Below are 16,967 nucleotides of genomic sequence, written 5' to 3' on the forward strand. Positions count from 1 at the left end.
AGAGCAGTAAGTCAAAATGAAAAAAAAGTCAAGATTTTCATTTTGTGTTCCAGAGCAACTTTAGAATTGGTCCCCTGAAAATTTGAATGTGCACTACCCATGTTGGGTGCCAAGAGTAGTTTTGAAGACCAAAAGATACAGGAATAGGAGTAGGCCATTCAGTCCCTCAAGTCTGCTCTGCTATTCAATAGGATCATGGCTGATCTGACATTCCTCACCTCCACTTTCATAGTTATAGAGTTACAGAGTCATACAGCACAGAAACAGACCCTTCAATCCATGCCGACCATAATCCCAAACAAAATGAGTCTTACCTGCCTGCATTTGGCCCATATCCCTCCAAACATTTCATATTCATGCACTTGTCCAAATGTCATTGAAACAATGTAACTGAACCTGCATCCATCACTTCTTCTGGAAGTTTATTCCACACATGAACCACTTACTCTGTGAAAGAATTGCCCCTCATGTCTCTTTTAAATCTTTTTCCTCTCACTTTTAAAATATGCCCCCATCATCTTGAAATCACCCATCCTAGGAAAAAAAAATACCTGCCATTCACCTTATCTATAATACTCATGATTTTATAAACCTCTACAAAGTCGCCTTCAATCTCGTACGCTCCAGTGAAAAAAGGTCCCAGCCTGTCCAGCCTCTCCTTATAACTCAACCTGCCTTTTCCCTTGTCACCCCGATTTGCAGACTGATCAAAGGATCTGTCTGTTGGTATTTTGAAATTCAAATGGTGTCCTTGGCTCCTGGACACTTCTCACACCACTGGATGCTGAAGATTCCAGGTAATGTTCTCACTTAACCCACACAGTTCTGCACATGGGAAATAGCTGATAGGATCCCACCAGTGCTGTTTAAAGGAAGCATCAATTACTTGCAGGTGAGTTACTGCTGGATTAATGCTGAGTTATTATGATTGTGCAAGTGATGGGTGCTTTCTGGAGCTTGTAGAAGTTGCTGACCGTGAGGTGGCTGGTGCGGAAAGACATAGCCTTGATGTCATATCCTCCACCCTCCTCCACTGAGGTATGGTTCTTGCTTGGGAGTGGTGAGATGCCTATTAATAAGGATTATTACTTGTTATCTTCTCATGTTGCCTGACTAAAATGCAGATTCCTATTTTAACCACATACTGGATGGAAACTAAATGCTGAGAATTCCAGACAAGGAAGTCAGAGCATGTTCCAGGTGACTCCAGCTCACTGCTTGATCCTCCAGAGCTCAATACTGGGCATGTGACCCCCTTGTCGAGAGTGTGTTGCTGGGAAAGCACAGCAGGTCAGGCAGCATCTGAGAAGTACGAGAATCAACATTCCCCACATAAGCCCTTCATCAGGAATGAGGCTTGTGGGTTGGGGCTGAGAGATAAATGGGAGGGGGTGGGATGGGTAGCTGAGAAAGCAATAGGTGGATGAAGGTGAGGGAGAAGGTGATAAGTCAGAGGGAGGAGTGATGGAGAGTTGGAGGCTTGGGACTGGGATAATGTTGGGGGAGGGGAAATGAGGAAGCTGTTCAAATCCACATTTATCCACGTGTGGTTGCAGGGTCCTAAGGCGTGTTGGTCTGAGTATGGTCAGGAGTCCATTGTTGATCTGAATGTGGTCCAGAGTCCATCGCCTAGGGAACCTGCGACCACACATGGATAAATGTGGACTTCAACAGCTTCCTCATTCCCTCTCCCCCAACATTATCCCAGTCCCAAACCTCCAACTCATCCTTGCCCTGTGGACCTGTCCATCACTTCCCCCCGACCTATATTCCCTCACCTTCATCCATCTATCGCTTTCTCAGCTACGTCGCCCCATCCCACCCCCTCCCATTTATCTCTCAGCCCCAGCCCACAAGCCTAATTCCCGATGAAGAGCTTATGCCTGAAACGTGGACTCTCCTGTTCCTCGGATGCTGCCTGATCTGCTGCGCTTTTCCAGCAACACACTCTCGTTTCTGATCTCCAGCATCTGCAGTCCTTACTGCATGTGACTCCATTATTTCAGGGCACTCGTGTACCCCACATCCAGAGACCTTGGCATTTAACACATGCTCACTTCTCTGCACCATCATGGCAAATCTTTGATCCAATTACAGTATGATTCTATTTCTTCTTCTAATCCAGTCTTACAGGATCAGACACCCAGATCACAGATTGAGCCAGCCTGCATCTTATCTGTTCTCTCAGCGCTCCCTCTCCTTATGCCTACCTGCAAGCTCTTAGCATCTATGCCTCATCTTGCCTTGTCCTTTCTGTTTTGCCATGCGTTACCTTTCCTCCATTGCCCAGCGCAAATATCAGTGGCCCTACTCTTTCTTTGACCATTCTCTTATTCCTCACATAAGTGTAAAATGCCTTTGTGTTCTCCCTAGTCCGTAATGCCAAGCCTTTCTTGTGCCCCCTCCTGGCTCTCCTCAGACCATTTTTGAGCTCCTTCCTCACCTGCCTGTAATCCTCTAGAGCTGAGCTTGACCCTAGCTTCCTCCACCTTATGTAAGCTCCCTTTTTCCTTTTGCTGAGAAGTTCCACCGCTCTCGTCATCCAAGGTTCCTTTATCTTGCCACTTCTTGCCTGTCTCAGAGGATCACATTTATTCATCACTTGCAACAACTGTTCCTTAAACAGTCTCCACATGTCTATAGTGCCTTTACCATGGAACAATTGCTCCCAATCCATGCTTCCTAACTCATGTCTAATCACATCATAGTTTCCTCTTCCCCAATTAAATACCCTCCCATTTTGCCTAATCCTCTCCTTCTCCATAGCTATGTAGAACGTGAGGCAGTTGTGGTCACTATCACCAAAATGCTCTCCCACCACAAGATCTGATACCTACCCCGGCTCATTTCCGAGCACCAAGTCTAGAATGGCCTCTCCCCTCATTGGCCTGTCAACGTACTGAGTTAGGAAACCCTCCTGAACACACCTTACAAAAACAGCTCCACTCAAATCTTCTGCTCGAAGAAGGTTCCAATCAATATTGGGAAAGTTAAAGTCACCCATTACAACAACCCTACTATGTCCACACTTTTCCAAAATCTGCCTTCTCCCAGACTGCTAGCTCTCGACCAGGTGCATAACAGCCTTTTAAATATGGTGGCAGTGCCAGGGAAGATGGTCTATTCTGGGATATCCCAGCAGTGGCATGTACGTCCAGCTACGACGAATGTAGAATCAGGCCAGGATTGGACAAGGGAAGCACTAATGGGGCAGGGTAGATGGTTAATGAAATGGTAATCCAATTTTTTTTAATGGGGTGATAATGTGAGAGAAGGTGCTAGGCCTCATGGAGAGAATCCCTTCATGAAGCCTAGTGAAAATTACACTTGTCCAAAATATCATAAGATTCAGCCTAATAACGCATTGTTCGCATCATCGTTGCATGTGGGATCTTGCTGTGCTTTATGTTTGCCTTTATGGCCACATTGACAAGACTTCAAAATGATTACTGATGAACATATGAACAAAGAGAAATCCCATCTGTCCCCTTGAAACTGTTCTGCCATTCTATAAGGTCATGGCTGATGTGATTGGAATCTTACATTCACATTCTTGATAGGGCTGTTCACCCCATTGCTTAACAAGAATCTATCCATCTCTGCGTGAAATAGTTTTAAGAACTTTGGTTTTCATCACCTTTTCAGGAAGCGATTTCCATAGAATCAGAACTCTCTGAGAAAAAAAATTGTGTGATCTGTATTAAATAGTTGAACCTCAATTTGTAAACACTGACTTGTCGTTCTAGTTTCTCAGATAAGAAGATACATCCTTTCCACATCTACTCTATCAAGATCTTGCACGAGCTCACAGTTTTCAATCAAGTTGCCTCTTACTCTTAAATTCCAGTGAATACCAGCCTAAGTCTGTCAAATGTTTCCTCATGAAACAACATTCTCAACCTCGGTGTTAGTCCAGTCAACCACTTCTCAACTCCTTCCAGGACATGTACATCCTCCCTTAACTAAAGTGACCAATATTGTACACTGTATTTCATCCAGGTCTGGTCACTGACCAGCCCTCTGTACAACTGAAGCATAAACTCTCTATTTTTGTATTCAGTTCCCCTTGGAATAAATGATAATGTTCTCTATTTTGTAGATTTTGAGATGGTTCTGAGACTGCCATTGTTCCTCTTCATCGAGATTAGGCTCGAAACGTCTATTCTCCTGCTCCTCAGATGATGCCTGACCTACTGTGCTTTTTCAGCACCACACTTTTTGACTCTGATTTCCAGCATCTGCAGTTCTCACTTTCTACTGGCATTATTCCTCTCCTCCTATAATAACCCCCTTCTTTCTTTCCACATATTTCCCTAATCATCCTGTTTTCGATTTGATTTGATTTGATTTGATTGCTCTCATGTGTACTGAGGTACAGCGAAAAGTGTTGTCTTGCATTTGCTTTAAAAGCAGATTGTACTGTATAAGTACAGCAGGGTAACAGAATAGAGTGCAGGATACAATGTTACAGCTGCTGAGAAGGTGTAACAAGAGATCAATATCAATATTAAAGAGATCCATTCAAAAGTCTGACAAGTAATGGGGCAGAATGGATGGGAGGCTCCACGCCCCCAAACAACCCACCCTCCAATCCTGGCACTTTCCCCTGCCACCGCAGGAACTGTAAAACCTGCGCCCACACCTCCTCCCTCACCTCTATCCAAGGCCCTAAAGGAGCCTTCCACATCCATCAAAGTTTTACTTGCACATCCACTAATATCATTTATTGTATCCGTTGCTCCTGATGCGGTCTCCTCTACATTGGGGAGACTGGGCGCCTCCTAGCAGAGCGCTTTAGGGAACATCTCCGGGACACCCGCACCAATCAACCAAACTGCCCCGTGGCCCAACATTTCAACTCCCCCTCCCACTCTGTCGAGGACATGGAGGTCATGGGCCTCCTTCACCGCTGCTCCCTCACCACCAGACGCTTGGAGGAAGAACGCCTCATCTTCCGCCTCGGAACACTTCAACCCCAGGGCATCAATGTAGACTTCAACAGTTTCCTCATTTCCCCTTCCCCCACCTCACCCTAGTTCTAAACTTCCAGCTCAGTAACTGTCCCCATGACTTGTCCGGACTTGTCCGACCTGCCTAGCTCCTTTTCCACCTATCCACTCCACCCTCTCCTCCTTGACCTATCACCTTCATCCCCTCCCCCACTCACCCATTGTACTCTATGCTACTTTCTCCCCACCCCCACCCTCCTCTAGCTTATCTCTCCACGCTTCAGGCTCACTGCCTTTATTCCTGATGAAGGGCTTTTGCCCGAAACGTCGATTTCGAAGCTACTTGGATGCTGCCTGAACTGCTGTGCTCTTCCAGCACCACTAATCCAGAATCTGGTTTGTGTGATTGACTGGGCTGTGTTCACAACTCTCTGTAGTTTCTTTCATCTTGGGAGACCAGTCACCATACAACACTGTGACGCACCCAGATAGGATTCTTGCAATGGTGCATCTATAAACATTTATAAGTGTCTATATGGACGTGCCAAATGTCCTTAGCCTCCTGAGAAAGTAGAGGCATTGCTGTGCTTTCTTGACCATGGTGTCCATGTGGGTGAACAGAACAAATTGTTGGTGATTGCCACATGCAGAAACTTGATGCTCTCGACCATTTCCACCTCAGCACCATTGATGCAGACACAGGTGTGGCCTCCACTTCACTTCCTGAAGTCAGTGACCAGCTCCTTTGTTTTGCTGATGTTGTTGGAGAGATTGGTGTCTTTACACCATGCTCCTTAGCAGAGAGTCATCAGAATCTGTGGAAAGTTTGACTCTCTCAGCCTGTCACTAAATTCTAAAATCCAACTGGTGTATCAAATCAGTCCTTTACATCCTCCCTTTTCATAACATTACGCGGAAAATTCTGAAGGGAAATATTCAGCCCAGCTGAACCACATGCGAGCTTATGCTCCACCGAAGCCTTTAAACACCTTTCTTTATGTAACGCTGTCAACTTAACCTTCTATTCTTTGCTCCATCATGTACATATCTCACTCAAACAAAAACAAAAATTGCTGAAGTTTCAGCTAAAAATGTTAACTCTGTTTTCTCTTAACAAATCCTGTCTGAATTTCACCAGCAATGTTTGGATTTTTTATTTCTAGATGTCCACGATCTACAGTTCTTTGTTTTAATTCAATTTTTACCTAGCTTCCTCTTAAATCCACTTATGCAACTCACCACAACTTCCCGGTACGGCAGGAAGTTCCACATTCGAGTCTGGATAAAAGGTCTTCTCCTGAATTCTCTATTGATTACCTTTTATTTATGATCTATAGTTTTGGTCTCATTTGAAACATGATTACTCTTTTCAGTATTGTATTGTCTGGAGGAAAGACTATTCAATCTTTCTGGATAATCATACTCTCTGAGTTCTGGTGTTATTCTTGTAAATCTTTTTTGTACCTTCTCCTGTATACTTTTTTTATAATTTGGAAACCAAAACTTTGCACTGTGTTGCTGCCAGGGTGTTTTTACAACCTGAACATATCTTCTCTGTCGTTCAGTTCTATCCCTTTAGAAATGATCCCAATTCCTTTGTTTGCAATTTTTATGATCTTGTTAATCTGTATCACTATCTGGAATTATTTATTTTAATGAGTTAAAAGTCTCAGAGACCGCCTTTTGGCTTTTGTTTGTTGTCTTTGTTTCTTGAGAACAGTTTTGGTCTGCCTAGAAATTACTCAATTTAAAACAAAAACAGAATTTGCTGGAAAAGCTCTGAGGAAGGGTCACCGGACCTGAAACATTAGCTTTGATTTCTCTTCACAGATGCTGGCAGACCTGCTGAGCTTTTCCAGTAACCTCTGTTTTATTTTCTTTCTGACTTACAGCATCCACATTTCTTTCGGTTTTCACTTCATTTTAAAACTTGTGTTATGTATTGCACAATGAGGCAAAAAACTGCCTCAGAGGTTTTTTCATTTTTATATATAAAAAAGTTATAATTTGCCACAATAGAATTCAGTGGCTGGATTTGCCATTCTTGCCCTGGGAGTAACAACAGTGGGTCCCACCTTCCCCATCTCTAATTGTGCCAGACTCTAGCTTTAGTATCAAAGCCCTGGTTAAATGTCTTTAGGCCACACAGCGTACTGTAAGGAAATTCATGCGAACAGATTGAAAGCTAAAACGCTAGTATCAGAAACTAAATTAATGCAAGTGAGAATGAAAAAAAATCTAATTAAAATAATTTGAAAAATGGTTTTAAAATTGGTCTTGACACCAGCATTTACCAAGCTGTCATCAACAATACTGCAAGCTACACATTTAGATCAAGCGTTTAGAAACAAGCAGCATGTTTTTTTTAAGCTGGGAACTAATATTGACAAGCTGCTAATAGGCATATACACAGGACTGAAAATGCGTACTCTTCTTGGCTAATTACCAGGCTGCTCTACAGTAGAATGGTATAATCTGCGGAACTCCCAGCATGCGCTTTGATAAAGGGAAAAAAAGCCATTAATTTCTCCTTATTGTAATTTAGATCAGAGTTGAGACATACACAGTTCCTTTCAGGGTAGAATAACTGCTATTAGCAGCGCTGGCAAGATTATTCCTCTGAAGCTGCATGCTTAATTACATAGAATACTGCATAAATTGTCAAGTGCAAAGAATAATTTTGATAAATTAAAATACTAATTAAATAGGCCTTTGCAGAATTTTCAGAACATTATAGGGTTCAGCTCTTCCAGCCTATTTGCATATCCTTCATCTGGGGATTTTGAAGAAAAAAACATTTTTTTGCACGTGGGAGCACTCAAGAAAGGTTCTTGGACAATAATTTGGTTAAAAATTTAGTAACATGTTGTTTCCATTTTCTATTCCTCATATTTCTGTTCCTTGCCTCTCTAATTGCCTGTTTTGAAAGTGTTGCGTGATTAATTAACAGGCCAGGTTTAATATATATTTCAGACAATATTCTTGGTTTTAATTACAAACTGTAACTGTATTGAGTTTAGAAAATGTCTGTTTTACTTACGCGGTGTGATTTGTGAGTACAGTTTTATGTACACAGAAAGAAGTTATTAAATGATGCAAGGTAATGATTTAAATCTCTCTTTGCCCAAATGAATGAACGTCACTATTATATTACGGCAAGCAGTATATTTAGAAATTGGGAAAATTTCAGGATATTTTTGGACATGAAACATATGAGGGTGGTCTTTTTTTTTGAGTGTTTCTCTGGTCACCTCACAAAATATTGAAGTTGCTGAAGTTTTAGTGTCACCGGCGTCAAAGGGTTGCGTAGTATTCATCTGTCCTTATATGCCTGATTGGTAGTCCTGGTCTGTTCTTCTGCCACCATTATTGTATTCCTTCAGGGGATGTGAGCTCCTCGATCTAGGCTAACCTTTATTATCTGTCCCAGTATTGTCTTTGAGAAAGTGGTAGTGAGTTGCTGCTGTCCTTTTGGTGTTGGTAGACCCACAATGCTGTTGGGGGGGGGGTGCAATTGTTCCAGGATTTTGATCAGCAACAAAGCTGCTGATACAATTTCAAGTCAGGATGGTGACTAGCTTAAGGAGAATAGAGAATGTTTTCATCTTTTAAGGGCCACTCCTTGCCTGACGTGAGGCATTGGTGATGGTGTCAGGGGGTGCCTCATTCAATGGCCTTTTTTCTAGACTGACCAACTCCCCCATTCCCAGGAAGTTCTCCCTCCCACTGTGGCCTCGCCATTGTTGTCATTTCCACCCAGACCTCATCTGATTTACCTGCCATGAGCCCTGCCCAGACTATGGGACCTAGACTGGGGGGATCTGTCTGCAGTCCCAGTCTGAGCCAACAATCTCACTGGCTCTGCTGCCACTACAGAGCTGCTGGCAATAAAGATCAACTGGGAACTGTCTGAAGTAAGTTATCTGCCCAAGTGAGGGCTAGAAGTCCCATCTCTGGCCAGGGATGTGGCTGTCCAAAACATCCTTGTGTGACTTTTGCCTGGAAATCTGCCTCATGATTCCATAATTGAACGAGAGCAAAATATTCTTCTAACATGTTGTCCCGCTTGTGACATCTGCTGAGCGGAATGTGGTAGCAATACTCTATGGGAATATACATGCCCTGAAGCAAGTTGCTTCAGATTTTGGTTTTGGGTCCTTAGGTGTGCAGCAATGAATGGAGAAAATAAATCTTGAAAACCTCAGCCATGTTTGCTCAATATAAAACATCTACTGGCAGCTTTTGTGTTCATGGTGATTGATTTGTTTAAATGTTCAATTTTTAAAAGAATGTGCAACTTTACAGGGCATCATCAATTCTCAGATTATTTTTCTCAATAATTGCATAATTCCCTTATTGTAGGCACTCTGAAAGATCCCAGTCTGTGGGTATGTACTGATGTCGTCCACGTTTCCTAGAATGATATTGGAGCATGCCTTCCGTACACCCAGTTTAAACCTGTCTCTTTTTTTCTGACAGTGATCAACAAGGAAAAACTGGAAGAAGAAACAGGATTAAAAATCTTGCAAACTGGCATGAGAGAAGTAAGTTGAATTACTTTTAATATGGAGGGCGTATTCTATGTGCTATTCTACATTAATACTTCCATCCTGTATTCCACAGCCAATGAATGTCATCTGTATTTTGGTCACATTTTCATGAAAGCAGTTCATTTCAGGTTCCAATCTATGGCTTTGAAGGTCTCCAGACATCAGTCAGAATACCTACGAGACTGAACTGTTTACTTTGAAGAAATTAAAATGCTCGTAGTCCATTTGTTAGTTATAGCATTCAGGTTATACCAACATAAAACAGTTTTTTTAAATTTGCTCCTGGGACATGAGCATCACTGGCTGGGCCCATATCTAGTTGCCATTGAGAAGGTGATAGTGAGTTGCCTTCTTGAACCGCTGCAGTCCATTTGCTGTAGTTAGACACAAAATGCCCTTAGGGAGGGAATTCCAGGATTTTGACCCAGTGACAATGAAGGAACGGCGATGTATTTCCAAGACAAAATGGTGAGTGACTTGGAGGCCAACTTGCAGATGGTGGTATTCCCATGTATCTGCTGCCCTTGTCCTTCTAGATAGTGGAGTTTATGAGTTTGGAAGGTACTGTCTGAGGACCATTGGTGATTTTATTCTGCAGGGCCTCCTGTAGAAAGTACACCCTGCTGCAACTGAGCTTTGGTGATGGAGGGGGGAATTGCTTGTGGGTTTGTTGTCAATCAAGCGGGCTGCTTTGTCCTTAGCTTTGCATCATAGCAAATTATGTGGCACAATTATCGTCATAGAGTCAAAGAGCTGTACAGCATGGAAACACACCTTTCAGTCCAATTCATTTATGCTGACCAGATATCCTAACTAAGTCTAGTCAAATTTAGCAACGCTTGGTCCATATCCCTCTAAATCTTTCCAATTTCTATTCAACTATCTGGATATCTTTAAAATGTTGTAATTGTACCAGCCTCACCACTTCCTCTGGCAGCTCAGTCTACACATACACTACCCTTTGTGTGAAAATGTTGTCCCTTAGGTCCCTTTTAAATCTTACCCCTGTCACCTTAAACTTCTAATTTTGGAGTCCCCCACCCTGGGGATAAGGCCTTGTCTATTTACCCTATCCATGCCCCTCATGAATTTATAAACCTCTATAAGGTCACCTCTCAGTCTCCAACACTCCAGGGAAAACAGCCCCAGCCTATTCAGTCTCTCCCTATAGCTCAAACCCTTCAACCCTGGCAACATCCTTCTAAATCTTTTCTGAACCCTTTCAAGTTTCACAACATCATTCCGATAGGAAGACCAGAATTGCACGCAGTATTCCAATGCAGGCCTTACCAATGCCCTATACAGCCACAGCATGACCTCCCAACTCCTATACTCAATGCTCTAACCAATAAAGGAAAGTATACCAAATGCCTTCATCGCTATCCTATCTATCTGCAACTCCAATTTCAAGGAACTATGAACCTGCACTCCAAGGTCTCTTTGTTCAGCAACACTCCCGAGGACCTTATCGTTAAGTGATTCAGTCATGCCCTGATTTGCCTTTCCAAAATGCAGCATATCGTATTTATTTAAATTAAACCCCATCTACCATTCTTTGGCTCACTGGCCCATCTGATCAAGATCCCATTGTACTCTGAGGTAATGTTTACTGTCCACCTCCAAATGTACTAACTATATCTCCTGTGCTCACATCCAAATCATTTATATAAATGATGAAAAGCACTGGCCCAAGCACCAATCCTTACAGCACACCGGTGGTCACAGGCCTCCAGTCTGAAAAGCAACCCTCCACCACCACCCTCTGTCTCCTACCTTCGTGCCAGTTCTGTATCCAAATGGCTAGTTCTCCCTGTATTCCATGTGATCTAATCTTGCTAACCAGTCTTCCACATGAAACCTTGTCAAACGCCTTACTGAAGTCCATATAGGTCACGTCCACCACTCTGCCCTCATCAATCCTCTTCGTGACTTCTTCAAAAAACTCAATCAAGTTAGTGAGACATGATTTCCCACGCACAAAGCCACGTTGACTATCCTTAATCAGTCCTTGCCTTTTCAAATACATGTAAACCCTGTCCCTCAGGATTCCCACCAACAACTTGCACACCTCCAATGTCAGGTTCACTGGTCTGTAGTTCCCTGGCTTTTTCTTACCCACTTTCTTAAATAATGGCACCACGTTAGCCAACCTCCAGTCTTCTATTACATCACCTGTGGCTATTGATGATACAAATATCTCAGCAAGGGGCACAGTAATCATTTCCCTAGCTTCCCACAGAGTTACTAAACTAACAAAAAACAAATACTATTGTGTATTACATAGATTTTACAGCTCAGATTTAGGATTTCAGCTCAACTGGTTTTCAATAGAGTTTGTGTTCCTCAAGGGCCTGCTCCCACCCTGCTTATCTCACTCTATCATCAGGATGAATCTTCGCACTGATGGTCACATCCTGTGACAGGGCTGAAAATGGGTGCCGCCAGCGGGACTTGAGGGCAGGATTGTGCCAGGACTTGCCAGTCGATGGCATTGGCCTGACCCAAGAGATGTCAGTTAGGACTGGCAGCAACATACCAGCTATCAATCTTGGCCAGAAGGCACTGTAATATCATTCCCACTGAGCTGGCTCAAGCTGTGGGCTGCGGAACACTCATCAGAGAAAAGGAATGCTGTCAGGGTTGACCTGGCCATCTTCCTTCTCACCCAGTGACAGACTCCCCTCAACATGGGCAAACTGCCCTGGGGCTTGGTGGGAAGTTGATATTTTTGTGGTATTATTGATATTTCAGGGACCCAGGTAATGTTCTGGGGACATGAGTTTCAATCCTGCCATTGCAAATGGTGTAGTTTAAACTCACCAGGAGACTAATAATGACAATGAATCAATTGTCAGGAAATGTCCATCTGGTTCACTGATGTCCTTCAGGGAAGGAAATCTGCCTGGTGTGGTCTACATGTGACTCCAGACCTACAACGATATGGTTGGTCACTAACTGCCCTCTGGGCAATAAATGCTGGTCCAGCCAGTGATGCCCACATCCTGTTAAAGAATTGAAAAAGATGCTGCCTGGTGGATTGCCGTGCTGCCGAGGTGCCCGCTGCTTCCACAGGTGAGGGGGAAGCTTTCAGCCCCTCCTCCTAACCCCATATATGGCATTTTCCCAGCCCCCAGAGACCAGGTTGGGGAGATTCAGCCCAATGTGTCCGGTAGGGTTCTCTATAAAACAGGAAAACGCATTGAACAGAAGTTCCACCTTCTCAAACCTATGGGGATAGCGAAATTGGAGTGTAACAGAATCGAAATGGCAGCCAATATTTCATTGCACCAGCTCTTCTCCTCGGTCTGGTTCCCAAGAGCAACAATCCACACTGTTTCTGGATCCTCATCTCCGAGTCGCTTTCACTTGGTAAAATCTCAGCAATATTTTTCAGGTAAAGGTTGGAGTGACAGAAGACTACTGTGATGTGGCATGAGCCTATTTCATCTTACTAGCGTGGACCCATAACCCCGAATGTATGGCAGAAACGGCTATTTGACAGCTGCAAAACAAATCTGAGTTCATAAAGCACAAGTTTAAAAGTCAGTCATTTTCACATGGCCCTCCTAGTGCTGTTTAATACGCATTAGGTAGACAAATGCACTTGGTCAGTTGTTTGTTTGTAGGATTAATGAGCGGTGGTTATAGCTTGTACTTCATAGTAACAAGCTGAGAGTGCTCCCCATCAGCTCTGGATGACTCGATTGTGAAGGGTACAATATTCTGGAGATGACTGACTGCCGTGCACTGCATCTGCATGAAGATATACCAAAGGGCATCAGTAGATTTAAAATGTGCAAACTAGAGGAGGATATAAACAAGGCAAAGGAACTTATGGAGTATCCTGCTTCTTATATACTCCGAAAAATAACATTGAACTTATTGTTGTCTTGCTCACTTTTGGCTGCAATGCCAGATGCAGCAGATGAACGATTCACAGAACATTCTTTGTGTGCTCTCTCCCTTTCTCTCTGTCTTCCTCAGCAGCTTTTGGCCTTATATTAAAATATTAAAAGGGTCTATGACTGGGACAAAGTGGGTTCTCCAACCATCTGGACAGCCAGCTGATAGTAGGCCCCCTATGGGATGGCATCAGGCCTAGACTGGGATACAGATGTTAGACTGCGATGCCAATATGATTGAAGCAGCAGCAGAGTGAGAATGAAGGGGAGAGTCTTTCTCTGCCAGGGGCACACAGTCGTAAGGTTGTGCCAGTTAACTATACTGTAGGAAGTACTGTTCATGCTGAGAGTTCCTGCCAATATCATCCTTAAACCAAACTTATTGTAATGAAGTAAAGGAAAAACACTTCCCTGTCTAGCTAAGAAGACACTGGACTGAACTTTTTTGGCTAAGTCCAAGTTGTGTCGAGGTTTTGGAAGCCTTCTCATTGTGAAATCTATTCAGTTTTCTCACTGTATCTTACAAACTCACCGCATTAATTACTTACCCAGTCCCTATGATATCCCTTATATCTGATTTCCACCCCACCTTATCACACGCCATTCTGGGAACAGCTCACTACTCAGGATTGCCCAGAATTCACCAGCATTCTTTGCTCTCATGCCAACCTGAAACCATACTGTGCACTCGGATAAGCACTGGCAGCATAGCGCTGCCCTGTACGGTTGTTGACAGTTCTGCCAGGGAGGAATCGATGCTCCGTTGTGCAGTTAGGGTCCTGGCAGAACTGGCTGAGTGGAGTGGTGCACAGCCGGGACTTTCTGTTGCCTTAAGGTCAGCAGTGGAGGCTAGAACACCAGACCATGCCAGCCTAGTCCAACGTTGCCATGAGAGTTAAAGCAATTTCAGCCATTTGGAGGAGGGCACAGCACTGTAGGAAGCTCAATGACCTTCCCCAGTCTGACAATGCCACCTTCTTCTCTCTGATATCTCACACGCACTCTATCTCTGTCACTGCACCACCTCCTACCAAGGTTCACGTAGTGCCATTCTCACCAGTGTCTCTGAGACTGCTTGGAATTGGTGGGCTGGACTGTTCAAGGAGTGAGCAGAAAACCTAGATGATTATGCTACCACTGCCATGGACTTCATTAGCAAATGCATGGAGGATTGTGTGCCAAAGTAGTCAATCTGGGATTTCCCCAACCAGAAACCTTGGATGAACCGGGAGATCCACTGCCTACTGAAGACCAAGCGCGCAGCAATCAAGTTGGATGTCACAGAACCATACAGAAAATTCAGATATGACCGCCGCAAAGCCATCAGAGATGCCATGGGGCAGTACCGGACCAAGTTAGAGGCCCAAACCAACCAGACAAACAGCCGCTGCCTGTGGCAAAGCTTAAACAACATAACAAGATACAAATGAAGCTGAGCAAGATAGCACACAAAGTTACATCCCTCCCTGATGCACTCAATGTTTTCTATGCTCAGTTTGAGCCGAATGCTAGCGGTGCAGTGTCACCTATCCCAACTACCCCAGATGCACTTGTTCCGTCCATTACTACTGCACACATCAGATCAGTCTTCCTGGGGGTGAACTGAAGTGGGAGTTGACACGGGGCACACAGATACAAGATGGCCATTGAACCATAAGTTGGTCACTTTGCACACAAGATGACCACTGAGCCATTACATGGAAAAATACAGCAAAGCATACACACATACTTCCTGAAGGCAACAGGATACCAGTACAATAGGCACAGAATGTATATGATTAGTTTAAGGCAGGTGGGGGAGAGAGCGCACATCAGTAATGTCTACTGCCCGCCGAAGTGTCTGAGTCCAGCCACCACCTTCAATAGAAGTTTTGAAGAAATGCTACCTGAGACTGCTTGTATACAAGTGTTAATACTTCAGATTTGCAGTAATGGAAAACTATCTTCCTGTCAGGAAGAATGATCACAACCAATTACTGGAGCAATGGACTGCTGCGTAGCTGCTGAAACTGACACTAACTCTGTAATGTTTTGTGCAAACAAAGACTCAATACTTGAACTATTACACCATAAAATGTATAAAATATTATGACATGTGCTCCAAGGGTTACAGAAGGTTCACAGCTGACAATCGTGTTGGTGAGTGTCTCTCTCCCTGGAACTCTGTCGTTGAATCCCGATTCTGACTCCGAGGCTGGTGGTTTTCCCCACAACACAATCAAGGAAAGCTATCGGTCCAGACGGAGTCCCTGGCCATGCACATAGATCCTGTGCAGTCAAGCTGGCGGAGGTATTCAGTGACATCTTCAATCTCTCCCTCCTACTAGCCGAAGTCCCCATCTGCTTCAAGAAGATCAGCATTATCCCTGTGCCTAAGAAAGCACACGTGACATGCCTTAATGACTACTGCCCAATAGCTCTGATCATGAAGTACTTTGAGAGGCACATCAACCCATGCCTTCCAGCCTGCCTTAGTCCTGTGCAATTTGCCACCGACATAACAGGTCCACAACAGACGCCATTTCCCTAGCCCTGCGCTCATCCCTGGAACAACTGGAAAATAACAAAATCTACATCGGACTCCTGCTCATTGACTACAGCTCCTCCTTCAATAGCGCCATCCCCTTCAGACCGATCTCAAAACTCAGAGACATAGGTCTTGGCTCAGCCCTCTGCAATTGGATCCTCAGCTTCCTGACCTTGAGACCGCAATCAGTGAAAAGAGCCGACTGCATCTCCTCCACGATAACATTGAACCCCCCCCCCCCCCACATTGATTCATTCTCAGCCCCCTGCTGTACTCCCTGTACACCACAACTATGTTGTCAAATTCCCATCTACAAGTCTGCTGATGACACCACTGTGGTAGGATGGATATCAAACAACAGTGAGTCAGAATACAGAAAGGAGATAGAGGGCTTTCCACGTAGATCTGATGGTCAAGGCAGCACAATAATGCCTCTTCTTCCTCATGTAACCCAGGAAATTTGGCATGTCCATAAGGGCCCTCACCACTTTTATAGATGCACCATCAAGAGCATATTATCCGGCTGCACAACGTCCTGGTATGGCAACTGCTCTCACCAGAACCCTACGAAACTACAGAAGGTTGTGTGCACAGCCCAGACCATCACAGAAGCCAACCTTCCGCTCATTGCGGAGAAAAGGCTACTGACATCATCAAGACCCCCACCCCCAACACTTTTAATACTCTCTTACAGCCTCTCCCATCAGGCAGAAAATATAGAAGCTTGAACACATGCACCAACAGCTTCAAGGGCTTCTTCTCTGCCATTATTACACTAATGAATGGACTCTGTAACTTCAAATAATATGTACCTTGTTAATGTTAATCTTGCCTGTATACCACTGTCCAAGCTTTATTTTTCACCCTATGATCTGTACATCCTTTCTGACCATGATCTGCCTGTACTGCTCCAAACAAGGCTTTTCACTGTACTGAGGTACACGTGACAATAAATCACATCAAATCTTTGCCACATCTTCAGCCACTCACTGTCACCCACCCCAGTGTCCCACTAACCCTGCCTGCCCTCTGCACTGCC

General features: G+C 44.1%; 1 protein-coding gene across 2 annotated transcripts in view; it reads left to right on the top strand.

The window, feature by feature from the left end:
- ptprn2 (protein tyrosine phosphatase receptor type N2) overlaps nt 1-16,967 on the top strand; it is a 967,505-nt gene that overhangs the window by 607,645 nt on the left and 342,893 nt on the right. For both annotated transcript variants that reach the window (XM_072576204.1, XM_072576205.1), the window contains exon 12: nt 9,429-9,493. In XM_072576204.1, the coding sequence (XP_072432305.1) occupies nt 9,429-9,493 (65 nt within the window). The remainder of the gene's footprint in view (nt 1-9,428; nt 9,494-16,967) is intronic.

Source organism: Chiloscyllium punctatum, chromosome 8 (assembly GCF_047496795.1).
Source record: "Chiloscyllium punctatum isolate Juve2018m chromosome 8, sChiPun1.3, whole genome shotgun sequence".
NCBI lineage: Eukaryota > Metazoa > Chordata > Chondrichthyes > Orectolobiformes > Hemiscylliidae > Chiloscyllium > Chiloscyllium punctatum.